Source organism: Balaenoptera musculus, chromosome 1 (assembly GCF_009873245.2).
Source record: "Balaenoptera musculus isolate JJ_BM4_2016_0621 chromosome 1, mBalMus1.pri.v3, whole genome shotgun sequence".
Lineage (NCBI taxonomy): Eukaryota > Metazoa > Chordata > Mammalia > Artiodactyla > Balaenopteridae > Balaenoptera > Balaenoptera musculus.
In genome coordinates this window covers 107,422,599-107,439,549 of record NC_045785.1, presented here as the reverse complement: position 1 = coordinate 107,439,549, position 16,951 = coordinate 107,422,599, and the positions used below count along the sequence as shown (strand labels likewise).

Here is a 16,951-nt window from a genome sequence, read left to right as displayed (position 1 = left end):
CAACTTCTAGGGAGCATGCAAGTAAGGACTCACAGGCAGGCAGAGGAGGAGGAAGGATGGGCGCGCGAGGGGCTTTGCTCCATTGACTGGGACTCCTTGGACTGCTGGCCTCCTATTGGGTGGGGGTGACACAGGTACTGCTCCCCAGGAAGACCTCAGGGCTCGAGGATGGTCAGGTGATGGTCCTCAGCCCTGCCCTCGCCATGGGGGATGCTGGAGGCTCCCGAGGCTTCGGGTATTGCTTGGGTGTGACTGAGGCATCTGCTGAGGGGAGAGAGCCGAGGAAGGCCCCTCCTCCCTAGCTGGCCTCCCTCTCTCCCCTCCTTTTCTCCGGGAGGGAGGGAGCGGCGGGCGGGCCAGCAGGGCGCCCGCATCACTAGGCAGGTGGGCCGGAGCGTCGGGTCGGGTTTGCTGAGAGTTTTCCAGGTTTGCCCAGCTCAGGGCCCAGCCAGTTGGCAGGAAGCAGGACAGAGGTCACTTGAACTCAGACCACACGTCCCTGTTAAATACATCAGCTTTTAAATCAACCTTTGTTCAAAGTCCAGCGAGTTCCAAGACTAGAGCTCACCAGCAGAGAGAGAATTCCCTGGTGAACCCAGTGGCTCCTCTTATTCCAGGACCCAGGTAAGAAATGAGTCGGCTTCCCCGTGACTGAGGGCACTGACCACCGGCGCCCGAACCCCCTTCTTTTTCCTTTTCCTTTTCTACACAGTAGCTGGCTGTCCAGGGCAGAAGAGAGGCTGGTGGGGAAGGAGCCAGGTGGTGGTGGGGTTGAGGTGGAGGCATTCTCCACGCTCTGAGGTTCTCTCTGCTTGAGACGCCCCGACCCTGGCAGGCTGGGGTCTGCTTCACAAAGGAATTGGTAAACTGATCCTGAGAAAAAGCTTTCCCAGGGTTGCATGGGGGTTTGATGTGCAGCCAAAGGGAGTGAGACAACAGGCTTCACAGGTCGCGGGGAGATTCTGTCTCACAGGACCTTCCCACTGTACAAGGGCTTTGGGTAGTAAAGATTTTCTTCTGGAAGCAGCCCTTAAAGGATACAACCTAACAACTTTCTCACTGGATAATAAAAACATGTGTCTCTCCTCTTTTTTATCACATTATAGCGCTGAGAATTGTGGAGAAACCAGTGGATTTCTAGGCTGGCTGAATTTTAAAACATAGATCCCCAGGCTCTGTCCTTTGGAGTGTCTAGTTCTTTGGGTCTTGTGAGGTCCTGAAAAATCTTTTTTTTTTTTTTTTTTCCCCCAACATCTCCCCCACTCCCTCCCCAGATGATTCTTGTGGGCAGGTAGGTTTGGGAACCACTAGTAGCTTATTTCCTAAGCAGAAGTGGTCAAGGGACTTAAATGTGACTGTCATCTCAGGGCTTCCCAGCTAAGGAGACTCCTGATCTGGGCTGGCTCTGCAGGAACACGTTCCTCTTTAATTATAGTCCCTGCAATGCTGCACCCACGAGCTCTCAGTCCCCTTTCCAAAAGTCACAGGGGCTCTTTGTCTCAGGCCACGGTTGTCTAGTCACCTGGAATCACATGTTCTTTCCTGCAGCAAATAACTCAGGGACTTTGAGTTTGTGTGTTATGACAAAGTAAATTGTTTTTATCTTTGACTCTTTTGTTTGTTCTTTGTATCATAAACCATGAAGTGGCTAGTAATGATGTCCTATGTTCATAGACAACTGGCTAGACAGCCGTTTCTCATCCTGGGGAAAGAACACGGGACTGGAATACAAATAACTTGGGTTTTGATTCAGTTGTTTGTGACGGGCCATTAGACAAGTCGCTTCACCAACCGGAGCCTCAATTTTATTGTCTATCAAAGGCTCTCATCTTTTCCCCAAGGCTGTATTGAAAATAAAATTATAAATATGTGTTCATGCATAACCACAAGTGTGCTTACATTTCTTTTTTTAAAATTTATTTATTTAATTTATTTATTTTTGACAGCGTTGGGTCTTTGTTGCTGTGCGCGGGCTTTCTCTAGTTGCAGCGACTGGGGGCTACTCTTCGTTGCGGTGCGCGGTGTCTTTTGTTGCAGAGCGCGGGCTCTAGGCGCGCAGGCTTCAGTAGTTGTGGCACACAGGCTCAGTAGTTGTGGCTCGTGGGCTCTAGAGCGCAGGCTCAGTAGTTGTGGCACACGGACTTAGTTGCTCCACAGCATGTGGGATCTTCCCGGACCAGGGATCGAACCCGTGTTCCCTGCATTGGCAGGCGGATTCTTAACCACTGCACCATCAGGGAGACCTCTGTGCTTACATTTCAAATGTGTCTTTCCAAGGGCTCTGTGGAACAGTGGGGCAGCCTTGCCGTCAGCTGGGGGATCTTGTCTTGTAATCTCATCGAGCCTCTATTTACTCATTTATCAATAAAGAGTTGAGACTAGATGATCACGAATGTCCTTTTCAGCCCACCAAGTACAATAGATCCTGGAGCTTTGAAGGCTGGCTCCTGCTTGTCATCTGGGTAGGAATTAAAATGTTATCTCCCCAGGAATGGCTTTTAAATTTAGCTTCCTCCCTCCACCTCACCACTGCATCTCATCATTTGTAGCCTTTATCATCAGAAGTCATCTTCTGCACTTTTCGTCACCTTTGGCAGACGTTAAACTTCAAGAAAGCAGGGGTCTTGTCCTTTGTGTTACCTGCTGTAATCCCAGCTCGTAGAACAATACCTGGCGTAGATTAGATGCTTAGCTATTATGATAAATGGAAGTTAGTGTGGCAGGGAGGGAGCTACGGGCATAGAGTCAATATATTTGGATAAAATGCTCTTATCAACGACGAGGCTGAAGAACTCTGATAGTCTCTCAGGCACCTAACGTCAAGTGGGAATGGGTGTCTCTGGTCACACCTTGGTTAAATGATTTTCACATTTGTTGCATAGGAGTTTGATGAGAGTAGCAAGGTAGAACTAGATGTATTTTCCTCGAGATCTCAGCAACTCCTTTCCTTGGCCCTTCATGATAATCTCTTTGCCTGGTGGGTATCATGGCTAAATGATTAAGAATCAGAAACCTGAATTCCAGAGCAGATGTATTCTTCCTCTCTTATTTCCTCATCGGTCAAATGGGCATAATAGAACCTAGTTCTTAATGAGGATGAGATTGGAGAAGCTCATAGTGTCTTGTGCACCTTAAGTGCTACTATCCTGATGATCTTCAGACAGCTTTATGACGGGCATGACCCCAGGTAAGGAAGGAGTTTTGATAAATATGAAAGAGAGCCCCTAGTCAACTCAATGGCAGCTGTGGTCTGAGATGGCCAAGCCTCACAGGACATAAACACTGAAGCTCCTCTGTAGTCTATAGAACTGAGTCTACAGTGCTTCCCAGTCTAACCTGACCTGCTTCTTACTTTCAACATATGCCTATTCTCTGGGCTTTGGGAACCAGTCACCATCCCTGAACATACCTGTGCTACTCCTTTTGCCTGGGATGCCTTCCTCCTCCAAGTCTAACTACTTGGGTTCCCTAACACAGCCCTCAAGGTTGGGAGGCTGGGGGGAGGAACCCAGACTCAACTGGGTTTGAATCCAGGTTCTGTTGCTTATCCAAATAGCTATGGGAAACCAACTTATATTTTCAGGGACTTTTTTTTCCTGTAAAATGGACCATTAAGATTAAATGAGAACTCATAAAAGGTAACCTAGGCTGGCGCTTGGAGCCTAGCAGGAGCTCAATAAGTGTGTATAACAATAACAAACATTTTCTTTTCCATATTCCAGCACCCGTGTTTGGTAGTTGTGTCTATAACTTTCTCCCCTTCACTCCGGGCTCTGTGAGGGCAGAACAGTGTCTAATCTGGGTTGAGCCTCGGTAGTAGGTACTCAATGTAAGTTATTGATTATATAAATGGTACTTGAAATTTAGAGGCTGGAGTGATTCCTTCAGACTGTGGTGGTTGGGAAAGGATTTGTATTTATATAACCTAAAATTTGAACTGAGCCTTGAATAGGTCTTGAATTCATTCACTTGGAAAAAATGTGACCTACTATAAATAAGTAATCGGAGGGTGGGGGGGCAGGTATTTCAGGCAGAGCATGTGGTGTGAGCGAAGGGCAGGCTGGGTGTGGGTGACCACATGTGGGCCAGTTTGGTGTCGCTGGGGAGCAGAGGGGGATGGAGTCGGGCTGGATTATGTTGAGCCTCAAAGCCTGAGAAAGGAGTCTGGACTTTAGGTTCTTAAATGTTGTTTTTAGAGACTAACATGGTGAGAGTAAGATCAGGAAGTTTGTCTTGGGGCAGTGGCTGGGACAGCCTAGAGGCTGGATACATAGGAAAAGAGCGAGGGTGCAGAAATGCAAGTTCAAAGGGTCTTGTAAAACAAGACGCCAGTTTTGGGAGATACTCTTGTTCCAGCCAACCCTAGGCTATTTTCAGGTACCAGTTCTATCAGCAGCACAAGGATATCCTTTCTCCGAGAGCACCTCTGTTTCCACACGATATCGACTTCTTCTCTCTCCCAACTTGCAGAACTCTTAGATAAGCAAGTAGAGTGGGGAAGGTCTTGAACTCCAACCAAGAGTCCTACCATATAGGACAAAGTATCATTCATGATGCGTGGGTAGGGGGAAGCGGCATTTAGTACCAGCAGGCCAAATGAACTTCAAGATAAGCAGATTCCATTCCTTAACATAGATGAGAAATAATAATTACTCACTGGTCCTATGATCACCCTTCTCCATTGGAACACATTTCATTAATTTCCCACACTTGAAATCTATGGCTACCTAAGACCAAACAGTAACCATCACAGTGGGAAAGTATAATTAGCAAAAACATATTTTGGAGCCCCACTTATTTTTCTATTTTTGATACTAATCATTTAAAATTAATAAACTTGAGTGTTTGAATTTCCACACCTCTTGCTTTAAAAAATATATATATTTATTTATTTTTTGGCTGCATCGGGTCTTAGTTGCAGCACGTGGGATGTTTCTTTGCAGCGCGTGGGCTCTTTGCTTCGTTATGGTACATGCGTGAGCTTCTCTCTAATTGTGGCATGTGGGCTTAGTTGCCCTGTGGCACGTGGGATCTTAGTTCCCGGACCAGGGATCAAACTGGCGTCCCCTGCATTGCAAGATGGATTCTTAACCACTGGACCACCAGGGAAGTCCCCCACACCTCTTGCTTTTCAAAGGAGGAATCCAGGTGGCTTAAATATAATCTGCAGCAAAGATATTGGATCTGCTCTAGGTAAAATATTTTTGAAGAAGGATGAAATTGAATTGCATTTATCTCCTCCTCGCTCAAGACATCTGTCAACACCAGCTGAGATACACTAGGATTTCTTTTATGCTGTTGGAAGAAACAGCGTGTCCCAAGGCTCTGAGGCAGGCTTTGATAGAAGGCAGACATGCCTGGCCCAGGGCTGGAACCCCTTGATCAGGGCTGATGGTTGCAGGGAATTCACCATCTACAGTTGCTGACTTAACATCACCAGTCTCCACCAGTTGTATTTTTCCAACAAAAGTCTAGTGATTTCTTTGTCTTACTCATGACACGGATGCATGTAAATGCTGAAGGGGCAGCATTTCTCACAAGGGCACGATGTGCAGACATGCCTGGCCAAGCTTCCTCCTTGCTGAAGTTCAAAGTGTTTTATAAACCAGCATGGAGTTTAGTGCAAAGTGAGTCACATTCAAGTTGAATGTTACCCGAGAATTCCTGCCCTCTCTTTCCCTCATGCCTCAATGAAACAGAAATAATTTATCCTATGGTTACATCCTAGGTTATACAAATATCCTTCCCCAGTTGCAGTAACTAGGATTAAACATTATTCCCCACTGTCTTGCTAAGTTTTCACTGTTTAGTTTTTCATGGCTCAGGTGTTGGTTACATAAGTGCCTTGTGAGGAGAGGCTATGTTTTCTTTGTGGTCTGATAATGACTGCACCATTGATTCCTAACTATTAGATAAGATGGTGGTGGGTCCAGAGTACTTGTGACTAACAGTTGTAGGGTTACTGTATTTATAGAATGATCCACTACATCCTGGATTTTGGGAGACAAAGAAGACAATATTGGGGCATTTTCTTTCCTGACGGTAGTCATTGCACCTGGCTGTCACTGATGACAGTGCCCTTCTGATTTTCCCTCTCTAAGAAGAATGCTGTTTATCCCACATCCTTTCTCTAATCTTTTGGAAATCCAATGATGTTGTCTGGTGAGTGAACCTGTTCACTCATCACTCCCCGGTGACCATGATCCACCCATACATCCGTATATCAGGTGATGCTTCCCTCACTCCACCTTCTCCACCCTTTTCTGTTCCTTGGGTCCCTTGGCTGGTGTATCTTGTACTCACATCTATTAGAGCTCATCTGCTCCAGGTGTTGGGACTCTCTGGTCAGCTTAGTTCTGTAAAAGCTCCCTGGAATCTTATACCTCCTCGCTATATGGCATTTGGTTCTATTTTTGTAATTCCCTAGCTTTCAGACTTACATGATACTTCTGGGTTTAGGGAAATCTGAGTTTATTATTTGAGCTTGATTTCATGGAGAAAAAAATCTCAGCCCTGACTTTTCAGCAGCTAAAACTAACATTGCAGAGGTGGTCTAGAGTGAGGAGATAGAGAATCCCTGACCTGACAATCAAGATTCCTGCCCATCCCTAGTCCATCACTCAATCTCTTGACTGCTTCAAAAGGAAAATCAGGAACATTGCTCAAATGTCCTCACAGGAAATGGGATTCCCATTGACTCAGGACTCTCACAAGAGAGCAGGGAAGATGGGGCACCTGGAGTGGGCTTCTCTGCTCCAGATGCTATGCTTAGATTGCTTTACATGATCCATCTTCAGTAATCTTTGCTGGGTCCATATGCATTTCCTATTTTAGGTGTATTTCTATCTCCAGCTCAGAATTAAGGAAGTCACGCATGTTCTCACAGCTAGCAAGTGGTGACACCGGAATCCAAAAGTGGGTTTGGCTTTAAAACCCTTGTTCTTTCTAATGTATTTACTCAGACTAGAATGCTGAGGGAAGATGGAAATAAAAATACAAACTCCCTTCACATCAGCTGCATACCTATATGGCCACTTTAGACTTTGTTAACTGGAAACTACTCTGTTGTAAACATCGTTTAAGAAGACTTTTCCTGTGTCAACCCCTTAATTTGCAAAACTGCTCCCTCAGCCCCTTCTTCTTCCCTCTCCCCATGCATCCTGCCGAGCCAGTCCCTGGAACACTTCATCTTTCCCAGGGGACACTTGTGGCTTCTCTTCCTCGAAATTCACACTGGCCCCACTGTCTCACATTCTAATGAGTTCTGGGCTCACTGTGAAGGTAGAAACCCTCACCTCCTAACCTTCTGTTTTTAAACATGTCACGCTCCAACTTGGGGTAAAAGTTACCACTTTCTCCTTCTATTCTTTTTTTTTTTTTTAATTAATAGCTACTTTATTTATTTATTTAATTTATTTTTGGCTGTGTTGGGTCTTCGTTTCGTGCGAGGGCTTTCTCCAGTTGTGGCGAGCGGAGGCCACTCTTCATCGCGGTGCGCGGGCCTCTCACTGTCGCGGCCTCTCTTGTTGCGGAGCACAGGCTCCGCTCCAGACGTGCAGGCTCAGCAGCTGTGGCTCACGGGCCCAGTTGCTCCACGGCATGTGGGATCTTCCCAGACCAGGGCTCGAACCCGTGTCTCCTGCATTAGCAGGCAGATTCTCAACCACTGCACCACCAGGGAAGCCCTCTCCTTCTATTCTTGATATATATTATGGTGAGAAAAAGCCATGAGAAACCATGCTGATTGTTCTGCTATAAATTTGTGAGATCTGTTTATCTCTCTAATGAAGAAATATATTTAGCCTAAGTTGTTTCTTAGAAATTTTTATTCAATGTGTTGACTCATTATAGTGAAACAATGCTTCGGCTTTGGATAGTCTTTTTGCCAGGGTTATAACCTGCCCGTCCAGGGATTCAATTCTGTTACTTTATGTGAAGTTTCTTAAAACTTTGAAATAGCTGCCAGCTTTTAAAAATGGGGACATTTTGCATAAATCTAGACTTCCAGGTTCTCTTGAGACAACGGAAGATCTGGCACACTGGGCTCTTATTTCCTCATAGCAGCTGTCTTTTGGTGGTAAGTACAGCTAATCCACCATCCTCTCCTGGCCACCTTCATGGATTTATCAGTTTGAGCTCAGTGGAGATTTTGGTCCACATTCTTGAAGTTCCTGATTTGTCTTGGTAAATTGACCTTGTCTTCCTCTTTATCTCATTTTTTCCACTTCTCTCCTGCCTCGGTAGAGGTATTCCATCTCATCAAGGCCAAACCCATTTGCTGTGCTCTCCATATCATCCCTTGATATACAAACATTAAAAATAAAACCAGCCACCAACCCTGCTTTCCCCTTAAGCTGCTATCCCAACTCTCGCATTTATCTGTTTCAAGATGTAACTTTATTCATGGCCTCTGTTATTTACTAGTATTCACTTGCTTCTTAGCCCCTCATCTGTCCTGAACTTGCATTTCCTAAACTTAGTGGCATTTTCTGTTTTCATTCTCTTTACCTCTTAGCATCATTTTGCATTGTTAACTGTCCCGTCTTGAGATTCTTCTTTTAGCTTGGACTGTAAAATCTTGGCCTTCTGATCATTTCTTCTCAGCTTCATCTTCTTGTCGCCTAGATGTCGGTATCACGCAAGGCTTTATCCTCAGCTCTCTTCCTTTCATGTTCTCACTCCCTTGCGTCACGGAGCACTGCCATGAGGACTCTAGTGCATCATCTCCTGAGCTCCAGGCCCACTCTTCTGTCTACCTGCAGGATGTTCTGCCAAGTCCTCTGATGTAAAACCACCTCAAACTGACTTTGCCATCTCATTCCTCATAACTACACCATCTTTTTTTTTTTAATTTAATTTTTAAAATTTTAAATTTATTTTAATGTTTATTTATTTATTTATTTATTCATTCATTCATTCATTTTGGCTGCGCCGGGTCGTTGTTGTGGCATGTGGGATCTTTTAGTTGCAGCATGTGGATTTCTTAGTTGTGGCATGCATGTGAGATCTAGTTCCCTGACCAGGGATCGAACCCAGGCCCCCTGCATTGGGAGCATGGAGCTTACCCACTGGTCCACCAGGGAAGTCCCAGCACCATCTTTTATCTTTTTATTTTAATTTTTATTTATTTATTTATTTATTTATTTATTTATTTATGGCTGCGTTGGGTCTTCGTTGTTGCGCGCGGGCTTTCTCTAGTTGCGTTGAGCAGGGGCTACTCTTCGTTGCGGTGCATGGGCTTCTCATTGCGGTAGCTTCTCTTGTTGTGGAGCACGGGCTCTAGGCGCACGGCCTTCAGTAGTTGTGGCACATGGGCTCAGCAGTTGTGGCTCGCGGGCTCTAGAGCACAGGCTCAATAGTTGTGGCTCATGGGCTTAGCTGCTTCGCGGCACGTGGGATCTTCCTGGACCAGGGATTGAACCCATGTGCCCTGCATTGGCAGGTGGATTCTTAATCACTGAGCCACCAGGGAAGTCTCCTGCATTATCTTTTAATGGTACAACTTTTATGCCAGTCACCAAGGCATGAACTTGTGGGGTTTTGTTTTTTGGGTTTTTTTTTGACCTCTTCCTTTCTAACACCCAGCCCAAGTGGGCAGCATTACTTGGAAGATGTATTAAGTCTTGAGCTGCTGTAACAGAATACCACATAACAGAATAACAGAAGCCCATGTGGCTTAAACAGAAATTTATTTCTTCACAGTTCTAGAGGCTGGAAGTCCAAGATCAAGGTGCCAGCATTGTTGGTTTCTCCTGAGGCCTCTCTCCTTGGTTTGCAGATGGTGGCCTTCTTACTGTGTCTTCACATGGCCTCTTCTCTGTGTACATGCACTTCTGTGTCTTCTTATAAAGATGCCAGGCCCCACCTTTGTGACCTTATTTAGCCTTAATTATCTCTTTATAAGGCTCTATCTCCAAACAGTCATAAGGCTTCAACATAGGAATTTTGGGAGTGACAAAACTGATTCCATACAGAAGGGGAGTCTAGGAAAGGTATCAAGGGTGGTTAGTAGAAAAAACTTAGCAAGGGCAATAAATCCAGGGAAAGTATACCACTTATGGGGAAACAGACAGAATGAAAAGATGGCCACAGAATTAGGGTATTCTGGCAACTCAGAGCTGAGAGGAGCCAAAAGCACAGCTATGTTCACACTGAGTGGTGACCTTTTAGAAGACTGAATTGTGCATGTACCACTCTGTGCAACGAGGCCTCTTGAACCCACAGCAAAACTGTGTGTGAGTGAGGTAAGCATTAATTAGGGAGAGTAATAGGGACCTCTTGTATTTCCCGGACACTAGCCACGGTCAGTGTCAATAAATATTTTGGACATCTGTGTTGTACCTGTCCTGTCTGAGGCCATCTCTGCGTGGAGAAATCTGAGAGGACAGGATTGAAGAGTTAATACCATATGTCACTCAGTCCTCTCTGTAGTTCCTCCACCTCTGTCACCTCCATTCTATTCTCACAGCTACCGGCTGGGGCAGGCCTTCGTTGCATTTGAGGAGGACTATTACAAGAGCCTCTTTCTTGACTTACCTCCAGTACGTCTTTGCTTCAGGCCATCCCTCTTGGAGCCCAACTCTGATCCTGTCATTCCTCTGCTTATAACCTTTGCGTGGTCCCTGACCACCAAACTAAGGCCAGATCCCTTGGGCTGGTATTTGAGGCCTTTACAGTCTAACTTGTCATCCATGACAAAAGGACATCTTGGTTGTCTTCCTGTTGGCTCTTCTTCAGTCACGTTGAGTTTTAGCTCTTCTTTGACCATACCCAAGAACTTTCCCACTTCCATGCCTGAGGTCCACACTATTCTTTGTGGCTAGAATGTTCTCTTTCTACTTTTTACCTGTTGAAATCCTACCTATCTGTTCTCAATGTCTAAATCAAATCCTACCTAATTAGTGAAGCTTTCCTTAATTTGTCCCATGTTGTAGGTCTCATGGCACTTATACTCTGCTCATAGTGGTAGCTCTTTTTGTACTAAAACTTTTCCTTCACCCCCATTTAACTATAAAGTCCTTGAGGATAGAGCTGTTGTTTTACTTTATTCCATCAACCACTTAACAGTGTTTTGCGTATAAGTGTGAGGCAAATACTTGTGGCATGGACAAATGAAATCATATTTGGGGTAATATGTCTTCTTGATGTTCAGTAGAATTTTGAGGGACCTGTGTGCATGATCCCAAACAAGCTGCACCCACTCCTGTATGCTAATTGGAGAATCTAATTGATTGGCCTCAGACAGGAATGGAGCTTGGGTTTCCACCCATAGTGTGATGGAGGAGGAGAAATGGCCTCAGCTCTTAAGGTGGTTAGGTTTGCTGGCCAGGGGAGGGCGCCCTCAGACTTAATTCCTTGGACAAAGAGCCCATGGGAGCTGTTAAATGTTGTTTTCAGCTACTGGATTCTGTTTCCTGGCTCAGAACTAGAACGTGGGGAGGGAGGCAGGTCACAGCCTTTAGGTTGCCATACACTTCCATGCTGTTGGCCGGGCAAGACTGTGGGCACAGCTGGATCCTGAGGGCCTCTCCTTTACTCAACTTGAGAAACCAGGCTGCCACCTTGGTTTCTCAAGTTGAGTAAAGGTGGGCTCAAGGTAGCCGTTAATATTTCACCCAACCTTGACATTCTTCTCTGACCCATGAGGGTGTTATCCCAAGACTGAGGGGAGAGAAGGGAAGCTGGGAGAAGCAAAGGGTGGTTTTGAGTACTAGTTTCTTAAACTCGTGGGGATTCTAAAAATGCTTATGTTCAGATTTCAAGCCTGGATTGAGTCAGTAGATCTGAGGTGGGGTTTAAGCATTTGTTTTTATAAATCTCTGCAGGTGATTCTGTGGGCCAGCTGGGATTGAGATTAAATTTGTAAGGTAACTGTGAGGATTAAATGAGATAATGTAGCATGCTTGACATATGGTGAGTTTTTAAACGGTAACGTGATTTATTATTACTGGCATCACTTGATGGTCTATAGATTTACACTGTTAACTAAGTAGATCTGTTCCCTCAGATGAAACCAGCTGCTGACTTTGGGTAGACAGCTCCCAGGGCTGAGGAGACGAATAAATATCTTCTAATTCTTGCTGACTTCGCTTTTCCAGGAGTTGTCTTTTCCTTCCTCAGAAGAATTTGCTCTTCCCTGGCTTGTGTGTTAGCTGATCTATAGCAATTTCAGGATTCTTTTACAAAATAATACCTGGAAACTTACAGGAGTTAGACAAATAACTCTGCTTCAGAGCAGGAAATAATTCGGAGAACGCTGTGTTCCATTTTGTATTGGGAGATGCTTTGTGTTCTTGTCAGGTTCCCACTGACCTTGAGACTCTCAGATATTTCTCAGGAGATCATGGATTTTTGATGAGCTAGGTGGCTTTAAGATCCCTTCACTCCTAGCCCTCCCCTGCACTGGAGGGGTATGGGGGGGCTTAAAGGCATTCACGCCCATGGTATTTTTATTTATTTATTTATTTATTTATTTATTTATTTATTTATTTATTTATTTATGGCTGTGTTGGGTCTTCGTTTCTGTGCGAGGGCTTTCTCTAGCTGCGGCGAGTGGGGGCCACTCTTCATCGCGGTGTGCGGGCCTCTCACTGTGGCGGCCTCTCTTGTTGCGGAGCACAGGCTCCAGATGCGCAGGCTCAGTAGTTGTGGCTCACGGGCCTAGTTGCTCCGCGGCATGTGGGACCTTTCCAGACCAGGGCTCGAACCCGTGTCCCCTGCATTGGCAGGCGGATTCTCAACCACTGCGCCACCAGGGAAGACCCCCATGGTATTTTTTAATGGGACCTTTCCACTTACAGCACCTATCGTGGAACACAGGGGACTCTGACGTGCCGGGTGACAAGGCAGGCATGCTTCACTACAAGTCCCACTGATGTGGGAATCAACTGAAACGGAGTCTCACTCTTTCTCCAACTAGCCCTGCTGAGGAAGGTCCTGTAGGTTCCAGCCCCAAACACACAAACTGAGGGGAAAATGAGGCTTCCTCTTAGCCTGGGCCAACTAAGCTGAACCCTTCCGGCTGTTTTGAGTCTCACTTTTGTGGTTGTGATCCTCTCAGGAACAGCTCCTGCCCGGACTCTTGGCTCTGTGCAGCACCGCTGGGGAAGGTGGGTGTAGACTCGGATCGTGTATGGGTCCATGTTGATGGCTGCCTGGAGCTGGGAGACCTTGGCTACCTTGGCCTTGGGAGAGTCCCCTGGGTCCCACCAGCTATTTTTCTCCTGTGGAAAATAGCCCAGTGGCTTCAGTTCTTTCTTCTCTGGTCACATTCACAGGTCCTACCTACCCTCCTCTGTTGTCATTAGCTAGCCTTCCTAACTTCTAAAATGTACCTACTTTTTCTTCTTGACCTTGGATATATTATTGCCTTTCCTGGTAGCAATCATCTAATCCTTTTAGAAGAAGGTGGGGTCTAAAGGTATGATTAATAATGAAGTTTGATTTAAAAAATCTCTTTGGCTCTCACCACTGAGTCTTTCCTGCCCACCAGCACTTTGTTCTCCTTCCCACAGACAAGCAACTTTGTTGCCAAAAATTGACTTTTTCCCCCAGAGCTCAGAAAGGGTTAGAGCTTTCTTTCATTTCCAGTATTTTATTTTGGCTATTTGAACTGGGGAGTAAGGCCTGCTGAGGGTTTGATGGACTCCAGCCTGAATCAGATGATTGCTGATAAGATATTATGGAAATCCATAGGCCTTCACTAATTGCATATCTCTCCACCATAGGGTTCTGATCTCTGGATTCTCAGGAAGCAGATGATGGGGATGGGGGCTGAAGAAATAGGAAACAGTATCCTTTTTTTTTTTTAAACTATTACCTTACTTATTTTTAATTTTTAAAAATTCAGGTATATTTGATTTACACTATTATATTAGTTTCAGGTATACAACATAGTGATTCAAGATTTTTATAGACTGTACTCCATTTAAAGTTATTATAAAATAATGGCTATATTCCCTGTGCTGTACAATATATCCTTGTAGCTTATTTATTTTATACATAGTAGTTTGTACCTCTTAATCCCCTACCCCTATCTTGCCACTCCCTCCTTCCCTCTCACCACTGGTAACTACTAGTTTGTTCTCTATATCTGTGAGTCTGTTTTTTTTTTTTTTTTTTTAAATATTTATCTTTATTTGGTTGCACCAGGTCTTAGTTGCGGCTCGCCAGCTCCTTAGTTGCAGCATGCGGACTTCTTAGTTGCGGCATGCATGTGGGATCTAGTTCCCTGACCAGGGATTGAACCCATGCCCCCTGCATTGGGAGCGTGGAGCCTTAGCCACTGGACCGCCAGGGAAGTCCCTGTGAGTCTGCTTTAAACAAACAAACAATTCATTTGTTTGTTTTATTTTTTAGATTCCACATATAAGTGATAATATACAGTATTTGTCTTTCTCTGTCTGACTTATTTCACTAAGCCCAGTACCCTCCAAGTCCATCCATGTTGTTGCAAATGGCTAAATTTCATTCTTTTTTATGGCTGAGTAGTGTTCCATTTGTGTGTGTGTGTGTGTGTGTGTGTGTGTGTGTGTATAACATCTTTATCCATTCATCTGTTGATGGACACTTGGGTTGCTTCCATATCTTGGCTATTGTAAATAATGCTGCTATGAACATTGGGGTGTGTATCTTCTCAAATTAGTGTTTTCATTTTCCTTGGATATATACCCAGGAGTGGAATTGCTGGATCATATGGTAGTTCTATTTTTAATTTTTTGAGGAACCTCCATATTCTTTTCCATAGTGGCTGCACCCATTACATTCCCACCAACAAGTTTACGAGGGTTCCCTTTTCTCCACATCCTCATCAACATTTGTTAATTGTGGTCTTTTTGATGATAGCCATTCTGACAGGTGTGAGGTGATATCTCACTGTGGTTTTTTTTTTTTCTTTAATTTATTTATTTATGGCTGTGTTGTGTCTTCGTTTCTGTGCGAGGGCTTTCTCTAGTTGTGGCAAGCGGGGGCCACCCTTCATCGTGGTGCGCGGGCCTCTCACTATTGTGGCCTCTCTTGTTGCGGAGCACAGGCTCCAGATGCGCAGGCTCAGTAATTGCGGCTCACGGGCCCAGTTGCTCCGCGGCATGTGGGATCTTCCCAGACCAGGGCTCGAACCTGTGTCCCCTGCATTGGCAGGCGGATTCTTAACCACTGCACCATCAGGGAAGCCCCCCTCACTGTGGTTTTGATTTGCAAGAAAAGGAGGAAGAAACAGGAAACAGTATCCTTAAATACAGAGATTCTTCCTAGTTAGGCCCTGTGTTCCAGAGTTCCAGGCATCCTTATCACGGAGCAGTGACAGAGTCTTGCTAAAGTGACTGATGCCAGCCCTGATTTAGGGGCCAGTGTAAACCAGGCTGTAGACTAGACACACCCAGGACTGGAGCTGGACCAGAGCCCAGCCCTCTTGATTCCTAGTTGAACTGTCTCTCTACAAGATGGCACAGGAAACAAATAGTTTCAGGGCCCTATGTAAGGCCAAGCTTTGGGGGTTTTGATCAGCTTTCTCTATTGGTACAGTTGAGGGTGTTAAATATTTCATCAGTTTGGTGTGGGCAGCAGCATTAATCCTTTAGTGGCTGAATTGTGGGAAGAGCAGACAGGGTGGAAGGACGTAATCTGGGCCTGGGGACAGCGGCTGTTTCCCACCCAGAGTGGTAGCATTTCTATCAGTATTTTTATCGGTGTGAACTGGCTCTAATTCTCTGTGCTTGAACCATAGCTGTGAAAAGAAACTCTGACCTCAAACACCTGAGGCTTCAAAGACATAAGTGCAGATCTGAGTGATTACTGTCTGGCTGTTTGAAACTTTAAAGAAAGAAAGAAACACACAAACAACTTGAGATTTTGCCCAGAAACAGGGATTTGTGTTTCCTTGTATATCAGACTTTCAGATCTCTGTTGAGATACAGGAAAACTTTGGCTCTTCTCCTCTCCCCAAACACTGGACCGCCCTACGAGCAAGGAGGATTCATCTTCCATCCTTGAGAAAGAGAGTGCGATCCTGTGGCTGCCACTGCAGAGTGTGAGATGGCTGAATTGTAGGGGTGGGCACCTTAGAAGCGAGCATTCATACGCCGATCACAAAGAGACTCATCTCCTGATGAAAACATAGCATCTAATGGCCCTTATTTTGAATAATTTTAAGGACATGTTTCGAATTTTGTAGGATTTGGATGAGGTTTCTCTATAATTATTGATACTTCCAAATTTCAGAGGGCTTTTATTTTTTTTCCCTTCAAGGCTTTTCAGGCCTATGAAATTGAGAGCTGATAGGGATCTAGGGGTAAGTTTGGACATAGATGTGGATTCCAGTTGGAAAACGGAATGCTTGCAGGCTGGATGATCAGCAGAAAGAAAAGTCATGGGTCAGAGTCAGAGGGGCCACACACAGGTTCCTGCATGTGAGGAAGCCCCACTCTGGCGCTGCCCTCTTCTCCCCTAACTCCCTATTTCCCCCCTTTCCTCCCAAAGCAGCATCTTCCTGGCGGTTGGTCATGATAAGGCAGAGCTGCAATGCTCTCCCAGGTGTGGACAGTGATCATGGTGACTGTGGTTTCACTTTTCTGTCCTTGATCCTCATTGGGGTAGGCTTAGGCCTCAGGCCCTCATAAGAGATCGCTTGAAACATTGTCTATTTATTTTTTTATTTTAAAAACTTTTTATTGGAGTGTAGTTGATTTACACTGTTGTGTTAGTTTCGGGTGTACAACAAAGTGAATCAGTTTTACATATACATATATCCACTCTTTTTTTTGATTCTTTTCCCATATAGGCCACTACAGAGTATTGAGTAGAGCTCCCTGTGCTACACAGTAGGTTCTTGTTAGTTATCTATTTTATATAGAGTAGTGTGGAAACATTGTCTATTTATTTCTTGTTTCCTTGGCTTCTTAGTCATTCATGCCCCTGGTGGCTTGGCTGCCAGACTCTGCTGAGAGCAAGTGCA

The 16,951-nt window shown here is 45.1% G+C and overlaps 2 protein-coding genes across 6 annotated transcripts in view; one reads left to right on the top strand and one right to left on the bottom strand.

The window, feature by feature from the left end:
- The window catches only part of CD160 (CD160 molecule), a 39,401-nt gene extending 28,633 nt beyond the window's left edge, over positions 1-10,768 (bottom strand). Inside the window, 1 exon segment of the mRNA XM_036866029.1 lies at positions 10,537-10,768. Within this exon segment, the coding sequence (XP_036721924.1) occupies positions 10,537-10,768 (232 nt within the window).
- The window catches only part of PDZK1 (PDZ domain containing 1), a 48,072-nt gene that overhangs the window by 14,463 nt on the left and 16,658 nt on the right, over positions 1-16,951 (top strand). Inside the window, exon 2 of one of the 5 annotated variants that reach the window (XM_036855030.1) lies at positions 546-624. The exons of 1 other annotated variant lie outside the window; for it this stretch is intronic. The gene's annotated coding sequence lies outside the window, so the exon portion shown is untranslated. Of the gene's footprint in view, positions 1-442; positions 625-16,951 lie in introns of those variants that run through there. 3 more of the 5 variants (XM_036855021.1, XM_036855043.1, XM_036855012.1) reach the window with 3 other exon arrangements.